The following is a 14780-nucleotide window of genomic DNA, read 5'->3' on the forward strand; positions in this document are numbered from 1 at the left end:
AACGTTGCACTTATGGGCTAAATAAACAGCTCTCATTTAACCCTGAAAAACCAGTGTGCTGTTCCTGCTTTCTGGATTTTTTGCAATATTCTTTTTAGGTACCGTATATATTTAATTAATGTTTCTATAAGGGAATGTGTCACATACAATTTTTAAAATGAACTGTAACACCACATGCAAGGGACAAATATTGTCACACCATGGCCGGACCACATATTACCACTACATAGTGACTGAATAATACTACATGCAAAGAATAATACCGCTACACCATGACCAGACCACATATTGCTACCACATAGTGACCAAATAATACCACATGCAAGGGAAAAATACGGCCACACCATGGCCGGACCACATATTACAACCACATAGTGACAGAATACTACAATACTGATCATTAATAAATAAAAAATACTAATTTTACCATAAGCGCCGTTATACACAGGAGCTTTGTATATAGTACACAGTGTTTCGTGTCAGTGTGCACAATACAGTGATCACCAGTGATATACACTGGAGCTCTGTATATAGTGTCAGTGTACAGGTAATATACAGTGATCACCAGTAACATTATACTCAGGAGCTCTGTATATAGTGTCAGTGTACAGGTAATACAGGGATCACCAGTGACTTTATACACAGGAGCTCTGTATATAGTATACAGTATATAGTGTAAGTGTACCAGTGACGTCTCTAGTTGAAGCCCTTCATCTTTGCCATCACTTCTTCCTGCCAGGACTCATCTCTGCAGAAAAATAGCACAGTCAGCTAGAGCACATTCCCCAATTTTTCCCCAACATCTACACTACTCCAGATAAAGAAAAAAGCGATTGTGTCACCCTGCATAGTAACAGGACCTCTCATCCCCCACACTGAATACAGTATCCTCAAAAATAATATCCTTTAATTAGCCCCTTCAGTAATAATATCCCACATTTTGGAGCCCACATGTCCTCCCATTCTGCCTCATGTCTCTCCATACTTCCCTCATGTTTCTCCATATTGTCCCCATAGTCATGCATAATAGTATACTGCATCCCATAGTCATATATAATACTATAATGCACCCCATAGTCATATATATCAGTATGATGTACCCCCATAGTAGTATAAATTACCCAATAGTCATATATAGTATAATGCACCCCAATTATAGTATAATGCACCCCCATAGCAGTATAATGCACCCCCAGTCATATATAGTACAATGCAGCCCAGTCATATATAGTATAAAGCCCCCCCGTAGTGGTATAATGCACCTCCATAGCGGTATAATGCAGCGCTATAGTAGTATAGTGCAACCCCATACCGCAGCTTTACAAAAAAAAAAGTTTCTTCTTACCTGGCCGATGTCCAGCGGTGTTCTCCACTATGATTCAGCTGAGGCGCACACCATCATTCTGGCGTATAACAATGATGTTATACATCGGCGACAGGTGCGCTGACATCAGCTGCTGGCCTGTGATTGGCTGGCGGCTGTTAACTGTTGCCGTAAGGGCAGTAATGCCCTCATGGCGGCCCTGCCCATGGCAACGACAGTGTGAGCCCGCACCTGTGTTCGGAGGCAAAAAGTTTGCCTCTGGTCACTGGCATCGGCTGATGAATCTGGGACTACTACGCTCATCACCCTCTGCCTGCTACCGCTAATAACAGCGAGAGCAGGTGCGGCTGATGGGAGTATTCATCAGCCAGCACCTGCGCTCTAAATAAATAATAATAAAAAAACGGTGTGGGTTCCTCTGTATTTTTGATAACCAGCCAGGCAAAACTGACAGCTGTGGGCTGCAACCCTCAGCCATCATCGTTAGCAAGGTTGGTTTTCAAGAATAGAGGGGTCTCCACGCCGTTCACTGGGAGAAATTTCTCATTTCTCCTGGTGAACTCTCTGAGCTCAGCGCTGCACTATGAAACTTTTTCTCACTGTGGTAGCAGTGATCTCAATGGAGGTAGGTCACTGCAGTTCATTGGCATGGCTGGGAACGCATTTTCAGTGACCCACTGAGTTTTAGCACGCAACAGCCCATTCCCTAATGGTTCTTAGCCTGGATGGCGGCATCATGGCTACCTTCCAGGTTGAAAACTATTTATCCCCAGACATGGATTACAGAGTGGGACAGAACGACGGACAGGTGAGGATTATGTTTTTTTAAATTTGCTTTTTTCCAGGAGACCATAGCTTCAGTGGAATTAGGCGTAAAAGTGTGTTTTTTTATTTCAAATAAAAGATTTTATTCTGGCTCTGTGTTTTTTTTACAATACAACTATAGGATTAGTAATGGATAGATGTCTTATAGATGCCTCTCCATTACTCAGCCGTGGGCTTGATGTCCCCGGGCAATACAAAGGTGACATCAACCCAACAAATATGAACCCCACTTGCCACCACCACAGGGCAAGTGGGAAGAGACAGGCAAAGCTCCATAATTGGTGCATCTAATAGAAGCGCCTTTTCTGGGAGGTTGCAGGCTGCTATTTTTAGGTTGGAGGGGCCAATATCCATGGCCCCTCATCTGCCTGAGAATACCAGCCAACATCTGTCTGCTTTAGCTTGGATGATTGTCAAAAATGGTTGGGACCCCATGCCATTGTTTTTAAATTATTTATTTAAATAATTAAAAAAACAGCATGGGGATCCCTCTAGTCTTGATAATCAGCATTGCTGACAGCTGAGGGTTGCAGCCCGCAGCTGTTAGTTTTACCTCACTGGTTATCAAAAATGCAGGGGAACTCAATGCGCCTACATCTTAGTTCATATCAAATGATCATTCTTTTTGTCTTTTTGGAGCCCTTTGATTCTTTTTCTCAATCAACAACATTATGATAGTTTTTTGCATTTGATGGTTTTGTGTTGGTAGTCACAGTATGTTTTATAGAATATAGTATATAGACCACACATTATATGCCCCATTAGCCACTGTTGTTTTTTTTTCTTTTGTTTTTAATTTAATTTATTTTTTTATTTTAATTATTATTTATCAATTAATATTATTTTTTTTTTTCTTTTCAATTTTATGCATTTTTTTCCTCTCTCCTTTATCGCAGTTATATATGTGCACTGTCTCTAGTCACATTTGTAGACCTTTCTATTGGGAGAATTATGAAGCTCTTTTTGCAATGTATTACACATCTTTTTTTAATTGTCAATGTTTAACTCCAGCCATTCCTTGCGAAGAGTATATAAGAGCTAATTATGTGTTAATTTCTTATGTACCTGAAGAAGGCTGGACGCAGCCAAAACCTCAGTATTTTTAAATAAAAAGTTTATATTTTTATATTTTACTTTTAATTTATCTGCCCTCATTAGATCGATTTGCCTCTTTCCCTCATGCTGGGAGCTCTGTTTTTTTTTTTAAATTTTACACTGTACACATGTAATGCTGCAGTCAGCTGTACAGTGCACCCTCATGTACATGTATATTTCATGGTGTGTTTACAGTTTTTTTGCATCATTTTTTCGGGCAGTTACATTTTACATTCATAATTATGGGGAAACATTGTACTTTGTCGTCTTCTTTTTAAAGGGGTCAAGAATGACATATTGTTTACATCAGGATTTTTTTTGCATTTTTTATTACATTTTGTCAAACTTTTTTTTCTCTGTATCACAATCTGTAAAAAAAAATTTCATGCTGGGTAGTAGAACTTTTGTAGACTCCTGTTGTTTCAGGAAACAACACATGTGCATTGCCACAATGGCCAGATCCTGACATCTATTGTATTGAAGCTTCTAATAATCCTGTGCAAAGGTCATAGTGGAGGGATTGAGAGTAGGGTCAGGTGTGATATCACCTATTGTGAATAGTGAATCCTGTGTTATCAGCTGTATTCTGCAGTGTTATCTGTCGTTGTAACCCTGCCTCTCATAATACGTGGCCTTGCTGTAATCTCTTCGTGAAATAACAGGAAATATAAGTGTAAAAAAACCTCACTGGCTACTGTAAAAATTGCAAGATTACCATTTTTTAAAAAATATAGATAAAAACATTGCCATTTTTTTAAATACATGTAAAAGAAAAGCCTGACTTAAACAATTTGTCATTTTCTGATGCTTCCATTTAATGACAAAATTGGTTTTGCTGCTAATTAGCCTTGGACTTGATTATTACCGGGAAGAATACTCATGTCTTACCTGTATACACAGAAGATGTGCGTCAATACATTCTGGGCTAACAGAACAGCATAATGAGGATGTTCGCTTTATATTTTTAGAGAGGACTAATTAAAGTACAGACATAAGAAGAGAACCTAAGTGCTGTTCAGAATCTTTTCAATTATCCTTCATGATCTGCAGAATACTGAGTTTCTGGCCGGTCAATGAGCTTCTATGGCAACAGATGTCTTTGGGCTCGCCAACATTGTAGAAATAATTACGGAGGGTGCACCTTTACCGTGTACACTGTACTATACATATTTATACAAATTACATTTTACAATGCATCTTCTCAGTGCACAGCCTGTTATTACTATGGTTCTAGACCTGACCAGGGCAGCTCTTGAAGCCCATAACATATATACAACTAAAGAGAACAATGCCCATAATGGAATATATAACCATATTGGATAAATAGATAGGACATGAGCTCTCGTGGTATTAGAAATCTGAATTAAACTAATTGCACCACTTATATTGCTGCAGATAGACTTAAAGGAAACCTGACAGCTAATCAGGGCTCCCAAACCAGCGTGAATCCAGGTGCAGCCATTAAGTAGGTCTCCTGCAGTTTCTCCTTGCCCCACTTTCTTTGACTGACAAATTTCTCGCTATACACATACATAGGGAGAAACCTGTTATCAAAAGGGAATGGAGTGGGGAGATGCCACTGAGAACCAGCCTCTCCAGGACCTTCATATGCTTCTTAGGAAGCCACTCCATCATTGCCCTGGCAGTGTGTTTGGGATCATTATCATACTAAAAGACCCATCCATGTTTCATCTTCAATGACCATGCTGAAGGAAGGAAGTTTGCACTCAAAATCTCATGATACATGGCCCCACTCATTCATGTACACGGATCAGTCATCCAGGTCCCATTGCAGGGAAGCAGCCCCAAAGCATGATGTTGCCACCCCCATGCTTCACAGTAGGCATGGTATTCTTTGGATGCAACCCCCATGCTTCACAGTAGGCATGGTATTCTTTGGATGCAACTCAGCATTCTCTCTCCTCCAAACATGACGAGTTTTGTTTCTACCAAACAGTTCTACTTTGGTTTCATCAGACCATATGACATTCTCCCAATATTCTTCTGGATAATCCAAATGCTCTCTATAAAACTTCAAGTGGGACCAGACATGTACTGACTTAAGCAGGGGGACACGTCTGGCACTGCAGGATCTGAGTCCCTGGTGGCGTAGTGTGTTACTGATGGTAGCCTTTGTTACAATGGTCCCAGTTCTATACAGGTCATTCACTCGGTCCCCCATGTGGTTCTGGGATTTTTGCTCACCGTTCTTGTGATCATTTTGACTACACAGGGTGAGATCTTGCGTGGAGCCCCAGATCGAGGGAGGTTATCAGTGATCTTGTATGTCTTCCATTTTCTTATTATTGCTCCCACAGTTGATTTCATCACACCAAGCTGCTTGCCTATTGCTGATTCAGTTTTCCCAGCCTGGTGCAGGGCTACAATTTTGTTGGTTGTGGACAGGTGTCTTTTATATTGATAACAAGTTGAAACTGGTATCATTACTACAGGTAGTGAGTGGAGGACAGAGGAGCCTTTTAAAGAAGAAGTTACAGGTCTGTGAGAGCCACAAATCTTGCATGTTTTTACATGACCAAATACTTATTTTCCACCATAATTTGCAAAATAAATCTTGACAAATCAGACAAGGTGATTTTCTGGATTTGTTTTCTCATTTTGACTCTCATAGTTGTGGTCTACCTATGATGTCAATTACAGGCCTCTCTCATCTTTTTAAGTAGGATAACTTGCACAATTGGCTGACTAAATACTTTTTTTCCCCACTGTATGTAAGTACCTGGATAAGAATGAAGTGATTAACCAGAGTCAGCATGGGTTTGTAACTAATAAGTCATGTCAGACTAACTTGATTTCCTTCTATGAAAGAATCACTGACTGGGTGGATCAGGGTAATGCGGTAGATATAGTATATCTTGACTTCAGCAAAGCATTTGACAAAGTATCTCACACCATCCTTATTAAAAAAATGTCTAAGTATGGAATAGACAAGGCAACAGAGTTAGGTGGATTCATAACTGACTTAGTGATTGGATCCAAAGAGTGGTCGTAAATGGCTGCACATCCAATTGCATGAATGTCTCAAGTGGTGTACCACAGGGCTCTGTCCTGGGCCCTATATTGTTCAATATCTTTATCAATGATTTAGATGAAGGAATTGAGGGTAAACTGATTAAATTTGCTGATGACACAAAGCTAGGAAGGATAGCTAATACTAGAGAAGAGAGAGAGGATTCAAAAAGATATAAATAAACTGGAGCAAGTGGGCAGCAACTAACAGTACAAAGTACTACATCTGAGCAAAAAAATGAGAAAAGCATATACAAAATGGAAGGAATAGGACTAAGCAACAGCACATGTGAAAAAGACTTGGGTATACTAATAGATGACAGACTGAACATGAGTCAACAGTGTGATGCAGCAGCAAAAAAGGCAAATGCAATTCTAGGATGTATTAACAGAAGCATACAGTCTAGATCACGTGAAGTCATTATTGCCCTCTACTCCTCTTTGGTCAGACCTCATCTGGAATACTGTGTCGAGTTTTGGGCACCACATTTTAAAAAAAAAACATCAACAAACTGGATCAAGTTGAGAGAAGAGCGACCAGAATGGTGACCTGTCTGCAAACCATGTCCTATGAGGAAAGGTTACAGGATTTGGGAATGTTTGGCTTGCAAAAGAGAAGACTGAGAGGAGACTTAATAGCTGTCCACAAATATCTCAAGGACTGTCACAGTGTAGAGGGGTCATCATTATTCTCATTTGCACAAGGAAAAACTAGAAGCAATGGGATGAAACTGAATGGGAAGAGACACAGAGTAGATATTAGAAAAAACTTTTTGATAGTGAGGGTGATCAATGAGTGGAACAGGCTGCTTCGAGAGGTGGTGTGATTTCTCATTCAATGGAAGTCTTCAAACAGAGGCTGGACAGACATCTGTCTGGGATAATATAGTGAATCCTGCTTTGAGCAGAGGGTTGGACCAGATGACCCAGGAGGTTCCTTCTAACTCTTTCATTCTATGATTCTATGATAGCTGTGAGGATCCCTTTAGAGCAATATTCTAATTTGAAGATATTATCACCTACCCAGCCAATTGCAGGTGATCCCATCATTGGAGTAGTTATCACATATGCATGCCATGTTTTATTCTTGTATATTTGAGTGTACTTGGCAGCTCTGACAGTCCCATAAAATAGAGAGTATTAGCGATCATCCGCGGCTACCACTCCATTCCATCAGTGTGTTTAAGAGCCTAATTGTTATGAAATGTAATGATTAGGGACAAGCCGAACCTTGGAAGTTCGAATTCTGGTACCTGACCAGAACATTATTCTAAAGTTCGATTTGGGAATCAGAACCCAAACCCTATTGAAGACAATAGGAACCTGGACATTTGAGACGGAAAATTCTCTCTCTCTCTGCAACAGACTCCCCCCTGAACTCCGGACATTGCAATGGACTTCCAGAAGAAGTCTGTGTTCAACATTTAGCACTGGCCATTACCTGTCCAGTACGAACCCTGAACTTTTGAGATCGGGATGCTAATCTCTAATAATGATCATTTAGTTATTACCTATTTTATGGAGTGACTCCTTTAGATGGGGGAAACCTTTTAATTCTAGGTTAGTGATGAGCGAGTATACTGATCATTTGATGGGAATCTCTCTCAGGCAAAACTAACAGGTCAAGGAAATTCTTATCCTCTCTTGCTGACAACTTTATCTTCCAAAAGGCAGGGGAGAAAACAAGGGGAACTGCTACCTTGGATCTAATCCTTATAAACAGGGAGGAAATGGTTGAGGAGGTAAAAGTGGCTGGGACCCTAGGAGGTAGCGACCATGCTATTTTAGAATTTTGGATAACTAGAGGAGGAAGACCTGTGAAGACTCAGATGTCAAGGTCAGATTTCAGAAAGGCAGATTTCAAGGGATTCAGAAAGAGAATTGGAAGAATCCAATGGCTGGATATCCTTAAGGACAAAAATGTCCAGGAAGGATGGTATGCAAATTGCCTCTTCAGAAAGAAAGAGGACTTTTACTCTACAGCGCCACCTGTTGGTAGTAGCGATCCATACTTTGCCCAGGAAGGATGGGAAATCTTGAAAAATAAAATTCTCAAAGCACAATTGTTAACAATTCCGAAAAGAGGGAAGAATAGGAAGCATTTAAGGAAACCAGGGTGGATGAACATAGAACTTAAGCACATGCTAAAAAGGAAGAAAGAAATGTTTATAAAATGGAAAGAGGGAGGCATATCTAAAGAAGAATACAATGCTGTCAGCAGAACTTACAGAGCACAAATCAGATTATCTAAAGCTGACAATGAATTGAGGCTTGCAAGAGACGTCAAAAGCAATAATAAAGGATTTTGGGGATATGTCAAAAGTAAGAGAAAAGTCAAAGATGCTTTAGGATTTTTACAGGATGAAAATGATGAAATGGTAAGACAGGATGTTGAGAAGGCCGAACTTTTAAATTCCTATTTTGCATCTGTTTTCTCTCAGAAAGGAAATGTAACATCAACTGTTCTTCACTGCCCTATTAAGGGAATAGAAGAATCCGGATATCTATAAACAGAAAGATAGTGAGGAAACACTTAGCTAACCTAAATGAATTCAAGTCTCCAGGTCCAGATGAATTACACCCCAGAGTACTGAAGGTGATAGCAGAAGAAATTTTTGAACCCCTCTCCATAATCTTTGAAAATTCTTGGAGAACAGGAGAAGTCCCAGAAGATTGGAGAAGAGCAAATGTTGTTCCTATCTTCAAAAAGGGAAAGAAGGTGGACCCAGGCAACTATAGGCCGGTGAGTTTGACTTCTATACCCGGAAAGATCTTTGAACAAATTATTAAACAACATGTATGTAAGTACCTGGATAAGAATTAAGTGATTAAACAGAGTCAGCATGGGTTGTAATAATAAGTCATGTCAGACTAACTTAATTTCTTTCTATGACAGAATCACTGACTGGGTGGATCAGGGAAATGCTGTAGATATAGTATATCTTGACTTCAGCAAAGCATTTGACAAAGTATCTCACACCATCCTTATTGAAAAAATGACTAAGTATGGAATGGACAAGGCAACTGTTAGGTGGATTCATAACTGGCTTAGTGATCAGACCCAAAGAGTGGTCGTAAATGGCTGCACATCCAGTTGGAAGAATGTCTCAAGTGGGGTACCACAGGGCTCTGTCCTGGGCCCTGTATTGTTCAACATCTTTATCAACGATTTAGATGAAGGAATTGAGGGTAAACTGATTACATTTGCTGATGACACAAACCTAGGAGGGATAGCTAATACCAGAGAAGAGAGAGAGGATTAGAAAAGATATAAATAAACTGGTGCAGTGGGCAGCAAATTACAGAATGGCTTTTAACAGGGAAAAATGCAAAATACTACATCTGGGCAGTAGAAATGAAAAAGCATATACAGAATGTGAGGAATAGGGCTAAGCAACAGCACATGTGAAAAAGACTTGGGTATACTAAGAGATCACAGACTGAATATGACTCAACAGTGTGATGCAGCAGCAAAAAAGGCAAATGCAATTCTAGGATGTATTAACAGAAGCATACAGTCTAGATCACGTGAAGTCATTATTGCCCTCTACTCCTCTTTGGTCTGACCTCATCTGGAATACTGTGTCCAGTTTTGGGCGCCACATTTTAAAAAAGACATCAACAAACTGGAGCAAGTTCAGAAAAGAGCGACCAGAATGGTGACCGGTCTGCAAACCCTGTCTTATGAGGAAAGGTTGCAGGATTTGAGAATGTTTAGCTTGCAGAAGAGAAGACTGAGAGTAGACTTAATAGCTGTCTACAAATATCTCAAGGGCTGTCACATTGTGGAAGGATTTTCTTTATTCTCATTTGCACAAGGAAAGACTAGAAGCAATGGGATGAAACTGAATGGGAGGAGACACAGATTAGATATTAGAAAAAACTTTTTGACAGTTAGAGTGATCAATGAGTGGAACAGGCTGCCACGAGAGGTGGTGAGTTCTAGTTCAATAGAAGTCTTCAAACAAAGGCTGGACAGACATCTGTCTGGGATGATTTTGCGAATCCTGCTTTGAGCAGGGGGTTGGACCAGATGGCCCAGGAGGTCCCTTCCAACTCTACGATTCTATGATTCTATGACTCATTGCTCTGGTTTTCCCGAGCATGCTCGGGTGTCCTTCGAGTATTTTGGCGTGCTTGGAGATTTAGTTTTTGTCGACGCAGCTGCATGATTTGCGGCCGCTAGACAGCCTGGATACATGTGGGGATTGCCTGTTTGTTAGGGAATTCCCACATGTATTCAGGCTGTCTAACAGCCGCAAATCATGCAGCTGTGTCAACAAAAACTAAATCTCAGAGCACGCCAAAATACTTGGAGGACACCCGAGCATGCTCGGGAAAACCCGAGCAAAGAGTATACTCGCTCAACACTATTCTAGGTTAATATAGTTGTATGATACATGTGGTTGTTATGGCCTGTAGGCCAATTATGCACTCGCACTATATATATATCTGCTAGGTGGACAACTCTGTATTTTTGGTAGCATTACATTTCTATTTAAATGGCAACTTGTCATGTTAAAAATGGTTTCTGATCTGCACATGTTATAGAACAGAGTTCCATTTTATTAATTGATATCCCTGGTGTTTGTATGCATATAAGTTCAGTGGGCGGTCCTACTGAGTGATTGACAGTATTTCCTGTATTATTGTATGTCAGGAAAATTTGAGTTATTTCCTGATATCCCAGGTACACATCCAGAGTTGAATTACTGCCATTCCCCCACTGGTTTGTAAGCAACAAGCCTCATGAGTTATTGCCCCTCACAGCTGCAGCACCCCTCTCCATGCTCCTTTGAAACTCTATCCACTTCCCTCCTCCCCTCAGAGCAGCTGGTCACTTTTATTGCATCTGACCAGTTAAGTGCGGTTTTTTTTCCAACCAAGATTTCTTTTGTCTATTCCATGTCGAATTTATTAACACACAATAATCGTAGAGACAGGAAAAATATATATTCAGAATCGGTAGAATTAGGGCTACGCATGGCAGCGTTTTGCAGCCGGCGCGGCCATCAGAATCTGGAAAAACAGTTTTTGCCCCCCAGTAACATGCAGGCATGCCATATTTGGTCTCAAAACAATGGTCACGTCGCAGGGGAAAAGGTAATGCCCCTGTCATCACCCTGTGAGCCCCCCAGTCAAAGTTATGGAAAGATAGGAGTTTTAATAACTTTTCAAAAGGGGCATACGTCCTCTAACCCAGCCCACCAAGTGAGGTCAGCAAGAGAGGAGTCCCTTGGTTCTGGGCAAAAGCATAAAGGTAAGACGCTCAATTGGGGAAGTGTCTGATGCCAGGAGAGCCAGCTAAGATGCTTTGCGGATGAACCATTTTCCTTGGGAAGGCCCTCCTCCCCTTTATAGACACGTCCTACCTGGGACATGAGATAGAGTAAGTTTCTTATTTTAATCCCTTTTATTTGTAACTGTCTGTACATACTGTAATTTGTCTCCTTTTGTAACATCTTTTGTATTTCTGTAAACACTGCCTATATTTTTTGGAGTAAACTTATAAATTTACTAGTTTCGTTCTTTTTGCTCTATGATCAAACTGACACCTACTCTGTGCCAAATCACGCTACCCTGTGGGTTGGTTCCTGACCCGATATAGGCTTTAGTATCAAATGATGAACTGGTGGCAGCGTAGCGTCCTGGTGGTTTTGGAGAGCCCTGGCAGTGATGAGTTGGAGGTTTATGTGTGTATTTCTGGCCTGGGACTGGTGATATACACACCGACATAACTGCAGAGTGCCCGATAGCCAGTATGCGACAAGGCAGCCTTTACGGCGACCACTTATCGTAGGTGTAGTTCCCTGACTGACCTGAGGGTAAGGGGGTGCCAGAGAGCTGCAAGTTCCTAACTGAAACAGAAAGAGGAAATAAAAGTTGGGTTTACTTATACCCCTAATACCCCTGACACTGTACATGCAGAGATAACTGTAAATCACTAAAAACACAAGTTATACTGAATCTTTTCCAACAAACTTATATATCATTCTGCTCAGCTTCTCCTTGTCTACACCATGCTGTCCACAGATCGGACTGCATGTACAACATGACAGGTTCCCTTTAAGGAGAAACTATTTAATCCATTTTTTTAACTTGTTGCTACTTGTTATAGGAAGTTGGAAATATTTATAGGTCTATATAGAGACAAAGGTCCAATCTAAAAAAGATAAAACCTTGCAAAAAAATGTAAACTGTTTGAAACATTGAATGCCAATTTGATCTGTTGAGATATTTTTTCTTGCAGGGTATGCTTGCTTGCCAGTTATAGCTATGCCAACCTGGAATGCTTAAAGCTCAGTTTCTGCACAGATGTTACAGCAGACGCCATTGAAAAGCTTTGCAAAAATTGTAAAAGGTACTGTCATAAAGCTTGAGTTCAGAGGGGAAATGGACATCCAGTTTCTATTAAATATGTTATGTTGGGGCAGATGTGAAATCCACACCATTACTAAAGCACCACTGAAAATTTGGTTCATAGTGATTTTGCCACAATTGAAGTCAAAATTTTGACTAGAACAAGTTGTAGAAAAATTATACATTTCTTTTGAAATGTAATTAGCATATTTTCTAAACAGACCTCAATTGTGGAGAAACCACACAGCATGAGATTAGTCAAAGTGCCTGGAGTTTATGCAGATTAACAACCCTTTCCCTTTAAAAATTGAACGGTGTCCACATATGTGACCATGTACAGTATACAACCCGTGACAAATGTAAGAAACTAGACGCATACAGTAATAGAAAAGTTTTACATGAGATAGAGGTAAGTCAATATTTAACTTAGATTAGAAGATACCAAATGACTTCCATATGGCCGGCGGCTAATCAGATATATTCATTGCATACATCATTACTTGTGTACAGTAATAATATCATAAACTTGGAAAAATTTACTGTAGAAGAAATATTGTATAGTCATCTTAAAGGAGACCTTCACTATTTGATAACTCCTCACATAATGTAGATTTCTAGATTGACCCTAAAATTATATGTAAGCCATGAATATTCCTCACTCTTTCCTAAATGTCATTGGAGATAAGGATTTCAACAGCCCAATTTTTTAGTTTATGGGGATAAAATCTGCTGCTAGAGGTGTCTGGCTGTTGATTACTCTCCTTGCTGCTAAGAACACATGTCCACTTGTCCGACCCAAGTGTGCATGTGTATATGGGTTTTGGGACAGATATCTAGCCAAACAATCATTTAGCCAACAGCTATTGAATATTTGCCGATCGGTGGTCATCTAATAGTCTGGTTACACGGGCAGATCGTGTATAACGATGAGCACTGAACAATGATCATACAGTGCATATAGGCTGCCAAGAGCGATGATCTTTTGTGCAACTCAAAACATCATTGCACCCAACGAGCAAAGAATGTGCTCATTCTTTGGGTGATCAGCAGCTGGTTTAGACTGCAGCAGTATTGTGAAGAGTGTTCCTAGGATGCCCATTCACGATACTCTTGCAGTGACAATGGGCTTGTAGTCTAAACTCGGTCTTCTCGCTGATTCATGGCTTGAGGCTCCTTCTTGTCCTACCCCATCACTTTATACTGCAGCTATGTGTACACTGTCTGTTCTATCATAAACTTTCAAAATAGTCAGTTTGACTGAAATTATTTTTGCATCTTTTTAGTTGAATTTATTTTTCATGTTTTTCAGGCTGAAGGTACTTCACCTTTATGGTTGCCGTTTGTCTCCTGACCTTGGGAACATTAAAAAATTCAGCAAATCATTTAAAATTTTTCATGATTTGTCTATACCAGCTGCAAACATACTAGGGGAATAAAGACAAATACTGTATATACTGTATGTGTAATAAAGGAATTTCAGAAATACTAGACATTATTTCGTATGTCTGTGAATGATAACGATGATGACAACAGTGCTACAGCTGTAACAGGGTGTACCCTGGCTAGAGTTATAGAATGTTCTATGTTGAGTTATATTGTGCTGTAAAAGATTTGTTTTATGAATATTTTACACGTCTGGTGTTTGTTCCTTGTCGGGTGTGACCCATACTGTAGTTTGGCATGCTTTGTGAAATAGCGAATAGGATGATGTAATGAGCACCAGTCCTATTCACTATCTCACAAGGGGCAGTGGTAAGAATTATTTAAATGGCACCTGTCAGCAGGGTTGTGCTCAGTAGCCCACACACAGTCTCAGGTCGGCTACGCTATATTGATTAAGATGATACCTGGTTGATGAAATCTGTATTGTGGTTGTTTAATCTTTATTTTCAGTTTTGAGTTAATGATATTCTAGTGCTCTGGGGCGGTCTGTGGGGTGGGGGGGCTTTATGTGGTGCTCTGCTTACATATTCATCTTTATAGGCTTATGACAGGTCACTGATCCCTCACTGACATGCCCACTATTTTACAAACGGATTATTATACTGTATGTATTGAAAAAAAATCTTCTCTTGTCATCTCTACCTTATGGGCAGTCATTCAAACATGCGTGAAGCAATATTCTTTAAAGAGAACTTTTCACAAT

The 14780-nt window shown here is 40.1% G+C and overlaps 1 protein-coding gene across 1 annotated transcript in view; it reads left to right on the forward strand.

Annotated features, from left to right (window-relative positions):
• Positions 1-14111, forward strand: part of LOC141049510 (uncharacterized) — a 177015-nt gene extending 162904 nt beyond the window's left edge. Inside the window, exons 14-15 of the mRNA XM_073546033.1 lie at positions 12525-12635; positions 13944-14111. Coding sequence (XP_073402134.1) covers positions 12525-12635; positions 13944-14070 — 238 coding nt within the window. The 3' untranslated portion in view covers positions 14071-14111. The remainder of the gene's footprint in view (positions 1-12524; positions 12636-13943) is intronic.
• Positions 14112-14780: the final 669 nt, after the last annotated feature.

Source organism: Dendrobates tinctorius, unplaced genomic scaffold (genome assembly GCF_039654945.1).
Source record: "Dendrobates tinctorius isolate UK_male_01 unplaced genomic scaffold, ASM3965494v1 ptg000144l, whole genome shotgun sequence".
NCBI classification, from domain to species: Eukaryota; Metazoa; Chordata; class Amphibia; order Anura; family Dendrobatidae; genus Dendrobates; species Dendrobates tinctorius.